Here is a 16,299-nt window from a genome sequence, read left to right as displayed (position 1 = left end):
GCTAAATGCCACTGGAAGTCTTCGCTTAGAGACACTTAGCCGTCAGATAGCTGTACAGCCCAGCCCCTTTGCTGGACTGTAGCTCTGATGCTTATCCTGCTGACAGACTCAGCTGCCTTAAAGCTCCTGCTTTCTACAGCAAATCAGCATCGTGTGTGGACCTTCTGTGAAGGTGCGGCAGAATAGTCTGTTCTGGGACTTGCTTAATAAACTTCCAAGTTCAGGCATTCATCCATGCGACATGTTTCTCTGCGTGATATATGTGAAAATTTACACAGCCAAAAATACCCCGGTCTACTGAATTGTATATTGACTTGACTGCATATATATAAAATCATCGATCCCAGCAAAGTAATCTTGGGAGCCTTAGGAGAGGACAAAACATAGGGAACGGAATAATCTATCATGTGACCCTGAATCCGTCATCAGTCCCGTACAAACGGGGCTTTGCCCCCCCATGTCGGAGGCACATCACGCCCAGTGCTTAGGTCATCCTCTAAATGGAATATCTCCGGTATCCATGGAAACAGCCTTCATTAATACGCACTGAGCACAACCTGTTTTTGGTTTGACTACCATAACAAGACAAAGCGGGCATTAAGGAGGGCTGGGGGGGGTTTAAAGGGGCTGTGCACCGCTCTGCCAAGGGAGATATCATTAAATTAAGCAGGTGACGGAAATGTCCGGAAGCTCACTGCTCGTATCGATGAAGTTCATCTGCCGCATTCATAACCACTTAGCGAGGGGCATAGCCAAATGGCAGAAGCAGATACACCCTACAGGAGAGAATATCGGTCAAATTAACTGCGGAAGCAGGCAGTTCTTCTAAAACAACCAAGCATTTGAAGCCCACGCCCAGGGAAAGAGACTGAGCACGTGACTGAACTGAAGTAAACATGTCGCTCAGTCAGCATGAGCGTGCTGTGTGTATTCACATGAGCGTGACGCGTCACCCTGAGGCGGACTGATTCCTGACGTTTCTGTGCTGTCACCCACAGACAGCAGCTGTCCCCATGTGAGGTGGAGATGGCGGTGTCCGGCCACCACGCAGCCTGGATTCAGCCCAGCAGCTCCCGGTCGGGGCCTCTGGTGCGCAGATCCGCTCATCTCTTCGTGGGGGGCATCCCATTCGGCCGCACCCTCGCCCCGGTACAGTAGCCGCCCACCAATGCTGCCACCCATTGCTCGTCGGGGGTGTGCAGTACCCCAGCAGTAATGAAATGGGTTACCTGTCGCACTGCCAGACCGTGCCACCGTCATCTCCACAAAGAAGCAGAGATTCCCAGCAGCCGAAAGGCTGCGATACCAGATGGGCAGTATCCCATGATGCACTAGGGGGACGCTGACAGAACGGCCTAGAATGAAAGGAAGCCTTGTGAATAGATGCGTTCCCGGAGAAAGTGTCCCGCAGAGTGTGACGGGAATGTGGGCCCCCCCAGCACATGGAGATCCTATGAAGCACGCGCAGTATGAATTTGGCTGAGTATTACACACGTCAGCGTGCTTTGATAGTGAAATTTAATATCGTCATGCAGCCTTTATGTAGTGATGTGTCTGTAGTTCACCTGAAGGCCACTGGGGGGCGACGTCTTTCTGAGCCCCGGGGTCAGCAGAGGAAATTAAAGAGAGAACTGTAAAAAGATCAGGATGCATGAACTATAAAACATCAGTGCAGCCTGAACACAGAACAGATCTGTGCAGAAGGGTCTCATAATGATATTTCATGGCCATTTCCAGCACAGCACACGGAGGTGTTGTACACAAGCCGCGAAACACCTTAAATGTCTTACAACTTATCCACTTTCTGCAGGCCAATTACAGAAAGATGGGCCGTAGGCACTCGCTTAATTCCAGGAGGTAACGACCCTCGATTGCTGACCGGCGCTTTGGGCCAAGTAGAATTTTACACACCAGCAGCATCTGCGGCATGGCTGCTCCTGAGAATTCTCCAAATTAATACGTTTTAAGAAAAAGTCAATAGCTGCTTGTGTTTCTCTTTCCATTTCAAGTGTTGACCAGTGCAAGTGCGACTGAAAAATCGGATTTTCTGCACATAAGAGCTGGATTGAAATCGAGACCTTTTCAACGGAGAGGAAAAAAGCAACAGAAATTTATGGGCTTTAAAACACATATTATGGGATGTTTTAAAAAAAATAAGCTGTCTGTATCAGTAATTGAATGTGTGCCTTGTCGTATTAAGCAGGTATTGCTCTAAACGTCCGTCATTCACCGTCTGAGGTGGATGAACGTATCGGTTTTCTGTACCTCTGGTAGAAAGCATACAGCCTTGTTCATTCATCATGTGGGCCTTTGTTTTGTACAACCTCCGAGACGGAAAAGGAGGTGGACTTGCTAGGAATGGCAGGCCTCGGACGGAGTGTGACATGTGGGGGGGCAGGCAAGCTTGCAGCCGCTGTGGCTTTTTCGCTGGAACGGCCATCTGACCGAGGGGGAGTAATCCCTTTTTATCGAACCCTTTATTAGATCTCTGAGCGATAGGCCTGTTAAATCCCCCCCCGACTCCATGTGGGGGTCCTTTCTACTTTAATAATGAACCTGTTCCTCACACATGGTCAGCTTCCTGAGCCAAGCATTTACCCACACCTCTTAAAATTATCAATTCATTCGCAAAATCGCACATCAGAGAAGCGTGCCCAAGGCCCCCTCTGAAGGATTCTGCTTCTTTTGGATGGTTAACCTTATAGATTGTCTGACAGACCCTCCAATTCAACTGTTTGTTCACGGTTTAATTCATCCTTTGATCTTGGAGCAGAATTATCACAAAGCAACCATACGCTGCTAATATCCTGAAGGCTTACAGGCTATTCTGCAATTATGCCTGGTATATTTGTAACGATACATATCAGAGCGTGTTTGTAATTACGTGTATAATCACACGGCAGTGATGAACAGAACAGCATGGGATTGTGGGTACGGGGGTCTGCTAAACATAAAAAAAAACAAAAACAGGCAAAGTTTTTGAATGACAAAGACCAGCAGAAACGTCTCGGTATTCTTGTGGCTGCTGCCGTGTTAATGAATCAAAGCATGAGGTGTTTGATTAGACAGCCTGAACGTGCTCATGTTGTCTGCCTGCAGACCCCCCTGTCCCCGCAGAGGTGCCGGGGGGGGGCGCCCGTGTGATTACCATGCCAACCGCGTGGCACATGCTGTATGGGATGACAAGGAGGGAGCTTGTAGCTGCTGCATCTGTAACCTTTGAGCAAATGCCAGACCACTCTGCGTGTGTAACGCTTTATTAATTAATAATTAGTGCGTGGTCGATGTGCACTGGGGGCCAGAGGGGGGGCCCCACTGTATTCCCCCCTCCCCATTCTTCCTCAACTCAATCCTCCTTGCCACACTCCTCTCCTCCTCACTCCTCCTCTCCTCACTTTTCTTCTCACTCCTTCCCTCCTCACTCCTTCTCTCTCCTTGCCTCACTCCTCCTTGCCACACTTCTCCTCACCTCACTCCTGCAGTCTGGTGTCTCCTGCAACTGTCGACTTGCCTTTGCAGACGCTTGTCGCTATGCAGTGTGCAGTGTGCAGTGTCATGAGCTGGGCGTAGGCAGGGGGAAATGCAGCCCGGCTGGGTGACAGGCCATAATGCTTTAATCTGCCAATATGCTGTACGGCCCAGGTTAATAAAACATGTAAAAGCCCTTTCTGTGGGGAAATGTGATTGTGGGCAGCACAGCTTGTATGCGGCGCCTTCCCTGGGCACAGATTGAAAGCTAAGCCCAGATCAAAGTTGAGATCAGGGATGCCTTCGCCTGCCCAGTGAGGCTGGGAGCCACTGGCTGTAGACACAATTGGAGGGCGGATTGGCAGGGAATCTGAAGAGTTTGGCTCAGGCCACTCACCAGACGGCTTATAGGGTCCATCCGGCCCCACTGAGTCACTGCCAGCGGGCAGTTCTTCCAATGAACACTCAGCCCTCCCACAATGCTGTGGCCGATTGGCCATGTGGAAAGGGGGCGGGGTGAGCAGGTGTGTTAATGGGGGTGGAACCAGTGCCCTCTGGTCTGAACACTGAAGTGAAGTAAATCACTGGACCACAGAGGTAAATCAAGCCAATAGAAAACAAGAAACGGTTCACATTGAAATCTAGTGTTAGAGATGCAGTATGTTCTGGAAGTACTGTAATACAGCATGTAGCTCAGCAGCTTAGGGATCTGTGTTTGGAAGGTCATAGGTTCAAATCCTGTATCCAGCAGAGTCATCGTATCACCGCAGAAGCCTTCGGCAAAGCCCTTAATCCCACTTGTTCCTGGAATACTCTCTGACCCCAAGCATCTGCTAAATAAATAATGTAATTAAAAGTGGTTTTGTGGCTTCCTGGAGCTCAAGGCACTGTTAGCAGGAAGACTGGATGAAAAGCACACAATTAGAGCCTCTGGACGGGTAGAGACTGAACGCCAGCCCATGGCAATGCCGCATTCCTCTGATTCGTTTCTCTTCATCTCCGTGTGGTTCTCCTGGAGAACCTTTCGTGTTGATAATCATCAGCATGTGACTGTCAAAGTCGCTGCATGTACGATTGCTGGTCAGAAGAGGCCGTACGTGGTGTAATGGAGGTTGGAGAGCTGGCGTGGGAAGAGCTGCCGTGGGAGGAGCCTGGGTTGGAGAAGCTGGTGTGGGAGGAGCCAGCGTGGGAGGAGCTGGCATGGGCAGAGCCAGCATGGGAGGAGCAAGTGTGGGAGGAGCCAGCATGGGAGGAGCCGGTGTGGGAGGAGCTGGCGTGGGAGGAGCCAGCATGAGAGGAGCCGGTGTGGGAGGAGCCAGTGTGGGAGGAGCTGGCATGGGAGGAGCTGGCATGGGCGGAGCCAGCGTGGGAGGAGCTCGCATGGGAGGAGCCGGTGTGGGAGGAGCAGGTGCGGGAGGAGCCAGCGTGGGAGGAGCCGGCATGGGCGGAGCCAGCGTGGGAGGAGCTCGCATGGGAGGAGCCGGTGTGGGAGGAGCAGGTGTGGGAGGAGCTGGCATGGGAGGAGTTGGTGTGGGAGGAGCCGGCATGGGCAGAGCCAGCATGGGAGGAGCAGGTGTGGGAGGAGCCAGTGTGGGAGGAGCAGGCGTGGGAGGAGCTGGCATGGGAGGAGCCAGCATGGGAGGAGCCAGTGTGGGAGGAGCCAGCGTGGGAGGAGCTGGTATGGGAGGAGTTGGTGTGGGAGGAGCCAGCGTGGGAGGAGCAGGGGTACACTGCTACTGTACTTCCTCTCTGAAGACTGGCCCCACATGCTAATCCTGATGCGGCCCCAAACCGCCACGCTGCTGTCCAGGCACTGTTTAGTGGTGTTTCCATGCAATGTTGTTCTTAATAGCTGGGGAATGATCCTGCTTTCTTTCCCCCCAGGGTGCCGAACCGATAACCAACTACACGGGCTGCATCGAGATCACAGAGCTTATTCAGCCGAGCGCATTCTTGCTGTTACGAGCCATTGGCAGAGGCAGCGTGGAGAGATGCAGGTAAAGGTAGTTTGTCAGCACCGAGCTCCAATCAGAGGAGTCGCACACGCTTCACACACATGTGTACGCCCCTCCTGTTGTCAGCCACACGACGTGCACGAAATCTGACCTTATGATATCTGTGGTGTCACACATCAGGACAGGTGTCACAACTCAGTAATGGAAATTATTCTAGTGGAACTCCGAGGATTAGGAAGCACTTTGCGGGGGTGTATAGATCTCCCTCCACCCTGTACTGCTGGAAGCCTGCCTTTGTTATGAGAAGCAGTTCACACTGAAAGGAGACACACTCGGCTCTGCATAATCCATGTCCTTGTGCTTTAGTGTTTGGATAGACAGGATCGCATGTGGTTCATATAGAAATGCAGCGGAGGAATGCACAACTCGCAGCCCCGGAGCGAAGGTGCCCCACTCTGTGATGTTGCATCTTCTCTCCATCACGAGCAGGTCTTCTCCTTGCCAGCTCCTGGCTGATGGACGGCGGTACCTCAGCTTGGGGAAGTCTCAGTGGCCGGTTTGGAGTTGACACATCAGTTATTGACAAGTCTCTGAATATTCAGATTACAGGGTTTGTGTGTTTGCCTGTTAGGCAGAAAGGGCTCCCGTCTGCCCCCTGCAGGTCCCTCGCTCTCTGCCCCCTGCAGGTCCCTCGCTCTCCGCATTGGTGATAACAGAGGGAGCGAGGTGACATCTGCAAACAATGATGTGATTAAAATCCCAAACGGTTGCCTTCGGAAAGCAGGGAGGGAACTAGCGAAATGTCGAGGCTGACATATCAGCTGGACGGCACTGGTAGATGGGAAAGGTGGGGGGGCAGGAGCCCTTTGGGGGGCGGGGGGACAGGTAAAGGCCTAATGGAGGCAACTGCAGGGGTATGGTGACAGGGGAGGCGAGGCAGCAGCCTGAATGAGGCAGCAGCCTGAATGAGGCAGCAGCCTGAATGAGGCAGCAGTGGGTGCAAAGAAGTTGGCTGAAGGAGATGGGGGCGGGTTTGCTGAGACACGGCTGTTCATCAAGAGCCACAGACCCTTTGGCAGAAATGAGTTTGTTTGTAATTCTCATTATTGCTGCTTTTTGTGACAAAGGCAGCATACTGGAAATTTTGTCTCATTTAGAAAAAGCCTTTCTGTGTTTGAGAGGCAGCCGTTGCTAATTAAAGGTGTCACTGCGATCTTGTCACACCAGCGCTGCTCTCGTCGTGAGGACAAAGGCGGGCTGAGGCAGGAGCCGGATCGCCGGGCCTTAGTGGCCACTCACACTGCGACGCTCCTGCAGCGCGACGCTCCTGCACTACGACTGGAATAATGGATTGTAAAGTGTTACGGGAGTGAGGCACAGTGCAGGCAGAAAAAGAAGGATACGATCCACTGGCGGCTCTGAGACACAGGGGCGTTTATCACAGAAACTAAAACACTGAGTAAAACTACAAAGGAAAAGACGACGAGGGGTCAAAAAGAAAAATGGGGAAACAACGACTAACTAAAAGGAATGACAAGGAAATAAGGTTCAGGAACACAGCACAAACTCATACTGCAGCACGGGGTATGACATTCTGCCAACAGCAAGCATTCTGACATATTGATCAGCTCAGGAACTGATCTAAGGCAGGAACATAAATACACAAACTGAACTGGGTAACGAAACAGGGGGAGTGAAACATGAAATAGTTAACCAGTCAGGTAGGGTGCAGGACAACGAGGCATCAGGTAGAACATCCAACATTGGAACTCGTTCCCTACTGCCATCCGATTATCGACCTCTGTTTCAGATTTTAAAACCAAGCTAAAAACCTTTCTTTTTACTAAGGTATTAAACCTTCCATATGCATAATGTGCTGTCTGTTTTTGTGTACTTTCTCTGCAAGCGTCTTTGAGTTTATGTAAAAGCGCTATAGAAATAAAATGCATTATTATTATTATTATTATTATTATTACTACTACTATTATCAAGGACTGGCACAACAAATCAGGTAAGAGGTGAAACTAATAATTAAATGAAGGACCTAAGAGACCAACAGGGAAACTAAGAAACAGAATAATATACCAAAGACACATAATATTCACAAACACAAGCATCAGGCAAAAGCAAAACACAAACCACAAAACTCAGGAAGTAGAGAAGCGAATACAAAGGAAACACAATCTACTAAGGTGGCCAGATCCAAACACACGACTGTAGGTCTGGGTAACCGCATGCTCAGCCCATAGAACCATGCGCCAATCTGGGGAGCAGGGGAAACACACTAAAGACTTGGACAACAGAGAGGACAGGATGGCCAGCGACACCTGCTGGCCGAATAGGGAGGAGACACAGAAAACTGGGACAGACGGATGCTGGGACAGACGGTCAAGTGCCTTGGAGCGACTCTATTGTGAAAGGCACTATATAAAAATAAATTGCATACATTACTGATACTCACAGGTGCCCGTGTGCCGGACACTGTGGTGTCCGTTCACCTTTATTCATGTTCTCATTGCAAGCCTCTGATTGGTTAGATTGTCATACTTAGGCAGGTTGCTGTTTTATTCTGTTGTTTACCTTCAGTTGACATTTAGTTAAAATGTAGGTCAAATTTCTCATCTCTTTCCTAAGGAGGGAGGTATGTGGCCTGCTGGGGTCGGACACTGCTTCCATAATCAGAAGGTCATTGGTTCAAATCGCAGTGTTAGCAGGTTGTTATCTCTGTTGGGCCCCTTGAGTAAGGCCCTTGCTCCAGGGACTGCCCCCCCGTGAGCAGGGAAAAGCCTCTCGCCTGCCCCCATTACGGCACGTCATCTCACTGGAGTCCCGGTGCCAGAATGCCGTTTAATCTCCATTTGTGCCCGGCGCAGCTCGCCCATTGTTTCGCCGTCTCCATCCTGATTGGCCGAATGTGAGCGAGACGGCAGCCTGTCACTCTAATCCCCAGCGATGGGGGCATGTTGCAGCAGCACAGGCGCATGGCATGCGGCGCGCTGCCAGGGGCTGCGGGCGCTTAATGTTGCAATGTCCATCCGGATTTACACAACAATGCCCAGGGAGGCGATTTGAACGGTAAGCATGGTGCCGGGGGGCCGGGGGGGGGGGGTCCATAAACCCTTTATTCCCTGTGTGATTTTCAGTCTGGTCATTAGCTGCCTGTAATTGGCGCTGCTGTTTATTTCCTTCACCAGGTGTTTATCTCGCCGGTGTGTACAGAGCATTGTCTCCTAATTTATCAGTGTGGTGTTGACTAATTAAGAGAGGACCCAAAGAGGCGATGATGAAACGACGGAAGGAGCTCGTTTGCGTGGCTGATGTCTCGGTCCCCTGGGCACAAGAGGGACGATAAATCATAGAGTCACTAGTCAGGCCAGATGGAATCTCGACTTCGGGAGACTGTCTTGTTGTCAGACAGGTGTGTTGGGAGTCAGGGTCCCACCCCCCACCCACTGTCCCCCCTCCTCACCCTGCCCCCCACCCACTGTCCCCCCCTCCTCACCCTGCCCCCCACCCACTGTCCCCCCTCCTCACCCTGCCCCCCACCCACTGTCCCCCCCTCCTCACCCTGCCCCCCACCCACTGTCCCCCCCTCCTCACCCTGCCCCCCATCCACTGTCCCCCCTCCTCACCCTGCCCCCCACCCACTGTCCCCCCCTCCTCACCCTGCCCCCCACCCACTGTCCCCCCCTCCTCACCCTGCCCCCCACCCACTGTCCCCCCCTCCTCACCCTACCCCCCACCCACTGTCCCCCCCTCCTCACCCTGCCCCCCATCCGCTGTCCCCCCTCCTCACCCTACCCCCCACCCACTGTCCCCCCCCTCCTCACCCTGCCCCCCACCCACTGTCCCCCCTCCTCACCCTGCCCCCCACCCACTGTCCCCCCCTCCTCACCCTGCCCCCCATCCGCTGTCCCCCCTCCTCACCCTACCCCCCACCCACTGTCCCCCCCCTCCTCACCCTGCCCCCCACCCACTGTCCCCCCTCCTCACCCTGCCCCCCACCCACTGTCCCCCCTCCTCACCCTGCCCCCCACCCACTGTCCCCCCTCCTCACCCTGCCCCCCATCCACTGTCCCCCCTCCTCACCCTACCCCCCACCCACTGTCCCCCCCCTCCTCACCCTGCCCCCCACCCACTGTCCCCCCTCCTCACCCTGCCCCCCACCCACTGTCCCCCCTCCTCACCCTACCCCCCACCCACTGTCCCCCCTCCTCACCCTGCCCCCCATCCACTGTCCCCCCTCCTCACCCTGCCCCCCACCCACTGTCCCCCCCTCCTCACCCTGCCCCCCACCCACTGTCCCCCCCTCCTCACCCTACCCCCCACCCACTGTCCCCCCCCTCCTCACCCTGCCCCCCATCCACTGTCCCCCCCTCCTCACCCCTGCCCCCCACCCACTGTCCCCCCCCTCCTCACCCTGCCCCCCACCCACTGTCCCCCCCTCCTCACCCTGCCCCCCACCCACTGTCCCCCCCTCCTCACCCTGCCCCCCACCCACTGTCCCCCCCTCCTCACCCTGCCCCCCATCCACTGTCCCCCCTCCTCACCCTGCCCCCCACCCACTGTCCCCCCCTCCTCACCCTGCCCCCCACCCACTGTCCCCCCCTCCTCACCCTGCCCCCCACCCACTGTCCCCCCCCTCCTCACCCTGCCCCCCACCCACTGTCCCCCCCTCCTCACCCTACCCCCCATCCACTGTCCCCCCCTCCTCACCCTGCCCCCCACCCACTGTCCCCCCCTCCTCACCCTACCCCCCACCCACTGTCCCCCCCCTCCTCACCCTGCCCCCCACCCACTGTCCCCCCCTCCTCACCCTGCCCCCCACCCACTGTCCCCCCCTCCTCACCCTGCCCCCCACCCACTGTCCCCCCCTCCTCACCCTGCCCCCCACCCACTGTCCCCCCTCCTCACCCTGCCCCCCACCCACCCTGTCCCCCCCTCCTCACCCTACCCCCCACCCGCTGTCCCCCCCTCCTCACCCTGCCCCCCACCCACTGTCCCCCCTCCTCACCCTGCCCCCCACCCACTGTCCCCCCCTCCTCACCCTACCCCCCACCCGCTGTCCCCCCCTCCTCACCCTGCCCCCCACCCACTGTCCCCCCTCCTCACCCTGCCCCCCACCCACTGTCCCCCCCCTCCTCACCCTGCCCCCCACCCACTGTCCCCCCTCCTCACCCTGCCCCCCACCCACTGTCCCCCCCTCCTCACCCTACCCCCCACCCGCTGTCCCCCCCTCCTCACCCTGCCCCCCACCCACTGTCCCCCCTCCTCACCCTGCCCCCCACCCACTGTCCCCCCCTCCTCACCCTGCCCCCCACCCACTGTCCCCCCTCCTCACCCTGCCCCCCACCCACTGTCCCCCCCTCCTCACCCTACCCCCCCACCCGCTGTCCCCCCCTCCTCACCCTACCCCCCACCCGCTGTCCCCCCTCCTCACCCTGCCCCCCACCCACTGTCCCCCCCTCCTCACCCTACCCCCCACCCACTGTCCCCCCCTCCTCACCCTGCCCCCCACCCACTGTCCCCCCCTCCTCACCCTGCCCCCCACCCACTGTCCCCCCCTCCTCACCCTGCCCCCCACCCGCTGTCCCCCCCTCCTCACCCTGCCCCCCACCCGCTGTCCCCCCCTCCTCACCCTGCCCCCCACCCACTGTCCCCCCCCTCCTCACCCTACCCCCCACCCACTGTCCCCCCCTCCTCACCCTGCCCCCCACCCACTGTCCCCCCCTCCTCACCCTGCCCCCCACCCACTGTCCCCCCCTCCTCACCCTACCCCCCACCCACTGTCCCCCCCTCCTCACCCTGCCCCCCACCCACTGTCCCCCCTCCTCACCCTGCCCCCCACCCACTGTCCCCCCTCCTCACCCTGCCCCCCACCCACTGTCCCCCCCCTCCTCACCCTGCCCCCCACCCACTGTCCCCCCCTCCTCACCCTGCCCCCCACCCACTGTCCCCCCCTCCTCACCCTACCCCCCACCCACTGTCCCCCCCTCCTCACCCTGCCCCCCACCCACTGTCCCCCCCTCCTCACCCTGCCCCCCACCCACTGTCCCCCCCCTCCTCACCCTGCCCCCCACCCACTGTCCCCCCCTCCTCACCCTGCCCCCCCACCCACTGTCCCCCCCTCCTCACCCTGCCCCCCACCCACTGTCCCCCCCTCCTCACCCTGCCCCCCCACCCACTGTCCCCCCTCCTCACCCTGCCCCCCATCCGCTGTCCCCCCTCCTCACCCTGCCCCCCACCCACTGTCCCCCCCTCCTCACCCTGCCCCCCCACCCACTGTCCCCCCCTCCTCACCCTACCCCCCACCCACTGTCCCCCCTCCTCACCCTGCCCCCCATCCGCTGTCCCCCCCTCCTCACCCTGCCCCCCACCCACTGTCCCCCCCTCCTCACCCTGCCCCCCCACCCACTGTCCCCCCCCTCCTCACCCTACCCCCCACCCACTGTCCCCCCCTCCTCACCCTGCCCCCCATCCGCTGTCCCCCCCTCCTCACCCTGCCCCCCACCCACTGTCCCCCCCTCCTCACCCTGCCCCCCCACCCACTGTCCCCCCCTCCTCACCCTACCCCCCACCCACTGTCCCCCCCTCCTCACCCTGCCCCCCATCCGCTGTCCCCCCCCTCCTCACCCTACCCCCCACCCACTGTCCCCCCTCCTCACCCTGCCCCCCATCCGCTGTCCCCCCCTCCTCACCCTGCCCCCCACCCGCTGTCCCCCCCTCCTCACCCTGCCCCCCACCCACTGTCCCCCCCCTCCTCACCCTGCCCCCCACCCACTGTCCCCCCTCCTCACCCTGCCCCCCCACCCACTGTCCCCCCTCCTCACCCTGCCCCCCATCCGCTGTCCCCCCTCCTCACCCTGCCCCCCACCCACTGTCCCCCCTCCTCACCCTGCCCCCCACCCACTGTCCCCCCCTCCTCACCCTGCCCCCCATCCGCTGTCCCCCCCCTCCTCACCCTGCCCCCCACCCGCTGTCCCCCCTCCTCACCCTGCCCCCCACCCACTGTCCCCCCCTCCTCACCCTGCCCCCCATCCGCTGTCCCCCCCTCCTCACCCTGCCCCCCACCCGCTGTCCCCCCCTCCTCACCCTGCCCCCCATCCGCTGTCCCCCCCTCCTCACCCTGCCCCCCACCCGCTGTCCCCCCCTCCTCACCCTGCCCCCCACCCGCTGTCCCCCCCTCCTCACCCCTGCCCCCCACCCGCTGTCCCCCCCTCCTCACCCTGCCCCCCCACCCGCTGTCCCCACCCTCCTCACCCTGCCCCCCATCCGCTGTCCCCCCTCCTCACCCTGCCCCCCACCCACTGTCCCCCCTCCTCACCCTGCCCCCCACCCACTGTCCCCCCTCCTCACCCTGCCCCCCATCCGCTGTCCCCCCTCCTCACCCTGCCCCCACCCACTGTCCCCCCCTCCTCACCCTGCCCCCCACCCACTGTCCCCCCCTCCTCACCCTGCCCCCCACCCACTGTCCCCCCTCCTCACCCCTGCCCCCCACCCACTGTCCCCCCCTCCTCACCCTGCCCCCCATCCGCTGTCCCCCCCTCCTCACCCTGCCCCCCACCCACTGTTCCCCCTCCTCACCCTGCCCCCATCCCGCTGTCCCCCCTCCTCACCCTGCCCCCCACCCACTGTCCCCCCCTCCTCACCCTGCCCCCCATCCGCTGTCCCCCCTCCTCACCCTGCCCCCCACCCACTGTCCCCCCCTCCTCACCCCTGCCCCCCCCACCCACTGTCCCCCCCTCCTCACCCTGCCCCCCCACCCACTGTCCCCCCCCTCCTCACCCTGCCCCCCACCCACTGTCCCCCCTCCTCACCCTGCCCCCCCATCCGCTGTCCCCCCTCCTCACCCTGCCCCCCACCCACTGTCCCCCCCTCCTCACCCTGCCCCCCACCCACTGTCCCCCCCTCCTCACCCTGCCCCCCACCCACTGTCCCCCCTCCTCACCCTGCCCCCCATCCGCTGTCCCCCCTCCTCACCCTGCCCCCCACCCACTGTCCCCCCCTCCTCACCCTGCCCCCCATCCGCTGTCCCCCCTCCTCACCCTGCCCCCCATCCGCTGTCCCCCCTCCTCACCCTGCCCCCCACCCACTGTCCCCCCTCCTCACCCTACCCCCCATCCGCTGTCCCCCCTCCTCACCCTGCCCCCCACCCACTGTCCCCCCCCTCCTCACCCTGCCCCCCATCCGCTGTCCCCACCTCCTCACCCTGCCCCCCACCCACTGTCCCCCCCCTCCTCACCCTGCCCCCCCACCCACTGTCCCCCCCTCCTCACCCCTGCCCCCCACCCACTGTCCCCCCCTCCTCACCCTGCCCCCCACCCACTGTCCCCCCTCCTCACCCTGCCCCCCACCCACTGTCCCCCCCTCCTCACCCTGCCCCCCACCCACTGTCCCCCCCTCCTCACCCTGCCCCCCACCCACTGTCCCCCCCTCCTCACCCTACCCCCCACCCACTGTCCCCCCCCTCCTCACCCTACCCCCCACCCGCTGTCCCCCCTCCTCACCCTGCCCCCCACCCACTGTCCCCCCCTCCTCACCCTACCCCCCACCCACTGTCCCCCCTCCCTCACCCCTGCCCCCCATCCACTGTCCCCCCCTCCTCACCCTGCCCCCCACCCACTGTCCCCCCCTCCTCACCCTGCCCCCCCACCCACTGTCCCCCCCTCCTCACCCTGCCCCCCACCCACTGTCCCCCCCCTCCTCACCCTGCCCCCCCACCCACTGTCCCCCCTCCTCACCCTGCCCCCCACCCGCTGTCCCCCCCTCCTCACCCTGCCCCCCCACCCGCTGTCCCCCCCTCCTCACCCTGCCCCCCCACCCACTGTCCCCCCTCCTCACCCCTGCCCCCCACCCACTGTCCCCCCTCCTCACCCTGCCCCCCACCCGCTGTCCCCCCCTCCTCACCCTGCCCCCCACCCACTGTCCCCCCTCCTCACCCTGCCCCCCACCCACTGTCCCCCCCCTCCTCACCCTGCCCCCCACCCACTGTCCCCCCTCCTCACCCTGCCCCCCATCCGCTGTCCCCCCTCCTCACCCTGCCCCCCACCCACTGTCCCCCCCTCCTCACCCTGCCCCCCACCCACTGTCCCCCCCTCCTCACCCTGCCCCCCACCCACTGTCCCCCCCTCCTCACCCTGCCCCCCATCCGCTGTCCCCCCCTCCTCACCCTGCCCCCCACCCACTGTCCCCCCCCTCCTCACCCTGCCCCCCACCCACTGTCCCCCCTCCTCACCCTGCCCCCCATCCGCTGTCCCCCCTCCTCACCCTGCCCCCCACCCACTGTCCCCCCCTCCTCACCCTGCCCCCCACCCACTGTCCCCCCCTCCTCACCCTGCCCCCCATCCGCTGTCCCCCCTCCTCACCCTGCCCCCCATCCGCTGTCCCCCCTCCTCACCCTGCCCCCCACCCACTGTCCCCCCTCCTCACCCTACCCCCCATCCGCTGTCCCCCCTCCTCACCCTGCCCCCCACCCACTGTCCCCCCCTCCTCACCCTGCCCCCCACCCACTGTCCCCCCCCTCCTCACCCTGCCCCCCATCCGCTGTCCCCCCTCCTCACCCTGCCCCCCACCCACTGTCCCCCCCCTCCTCACCCTGCCCCCCCCACCCACTGTCCCCCCCTCCTCACCCTGCCCCCCACCCACTGTCCCCCCTCCTCACCCTGCCCCCCACCCACTGTCCCCCCCTCCTCACCCTACCCCCCACCCACTGTCCCCCCCTCCTCACCCTGCCCCCCACCCACTGTCCCCCCTCCTCACCCTGCCCCCCACCCACTGTCCCCCCCTCCTCACCCTGCCCCCCACCCACTGTCCCCCCCTCCTCACCCTACCCCCCCACCCGCTGTCCCCCCCCTCCTCACCCTACCCCCCCACCCACTGTCCCCCCTCCTCACCCTGCCCCCCATCCACTGTCCCCCCCTCCTCACCCTGCCCCCCACCCACTGTCCCCCCCTCCTCACCCTGCCCCCCACCCACTGTCCCCACCCTCCTCACCCTGCCCCCCACCCACTGTCCCCCCCTCCTCACCCTGCCCCCCACCCACTGTCCCCCCCTCCTCACCCTGCCCCCCCACCCACTGTCCCCCCCTCCTCACCCTACCCCCACCCACTGTCCCCCCCTCCTCACCCTGCCCCCCACCCACTGTCCCCCCTCCTCACCCTGCCCCCCACCCACTGTCCCCCCCCTCCTCACCCTGCCCCCCACCCACTGTCCCCCCTCCTCACCCTGCCCCCCACCCACTGTCCCCCCCCTCCTCACCCTGCCCCCCACCCACTGTCCCCCCTCCTCACCCTGCCCCCCACCCACTGTCCCCCCCTCCTCACCCTGCCCCCCCACCCACTGTCCCCCCTCCTCACCCTGCCCCCCACCCACTGTCCCCCCTCCTCACCCTGCCCCCCACCCACTGTCCCCCCTCCTCACCCTGCCCCCCACCCACTGTCCCCCCCCTCCTCACCCTACCCCCCCACCCACTGTCCCCCCCTCCTCACCCTGCCCCCCACCCACTGTCCCCCCCTCCTCACCCTGCCCCCCACCCACTGTCCCCCCCTCCTCACCCTGCCCCCCACCCACTGTCCCCCCCTCCTCACCCTGCCCCCCACCCACTGTCCCCCCTCCTCACCCTGCCCCCCACCCACTGTCCCCCCTCCTCACCCTGCCCCCCCACCCGCTGTCCCCCCCTCCTCACCCTGCCCCCCACCCACTGTCCCCCCTCCTCACCCTGCCCCCCACCCACTGTCCCCCCTCCTCACCCTGCCCCCCCACCCGCTGTCCCCACCCTCCTCACCCTGCCCCCCCACCCACTGTCCCCCCTCCTCACCCTGCCCCCCCACCCACTGTCCCCCCCTCCTCACCCTGCCCCCCACCCACTGTCCCCCCT

General features: G+C 62.1%; 1 protein-coding gene across 1 annotated transcript in view; it reads left to right on the top strand.

The window, feature by feature from the left end:
* Positions 1-500: 500 nt before the first annotated feature.
* LOC125738577 (protein eyes shut homolog) overlaps positions 501-16,299 on the top strand; it is a 32,153-nt gene continuing 16,354 nt past the window's right edge. Inside the window, exons 1-3 of the mRNA XM_049007723.1 lie at positions 501-514; positions 999-1,149; positions 5,353-5,465. Coding sequence (XP_048863680.1) covers positions 501-514; positions 999-1,149; positions 5,353-5,465 — 278 coding nt within the window. The remainder of the gene's footprint in view (positions 515-998; positions 1,150-5,352; positions 5,466-16,299) is intronic.

Source organism: Brienomyrus brachyistius, chromosome 3, assembly GCF_023856365.1.
Source record: "Brienomyrus brachyistius isolate T26 chromosome 3, BBRACH_0.4, whole genome shotgun sequence".
Lineage (NCBI taxonomy): Eukaryota > Metazoa > Chordata > Actinopteri > Osteoglossiformes > Mormyridae > Brienomyrus > Brienomyrus brachyistius.
The sequence above is the reverse complement of the archived record's forward strand: the minus strand, read 5'-3'. Positions and strand labels throughout refer to the sequence as shown.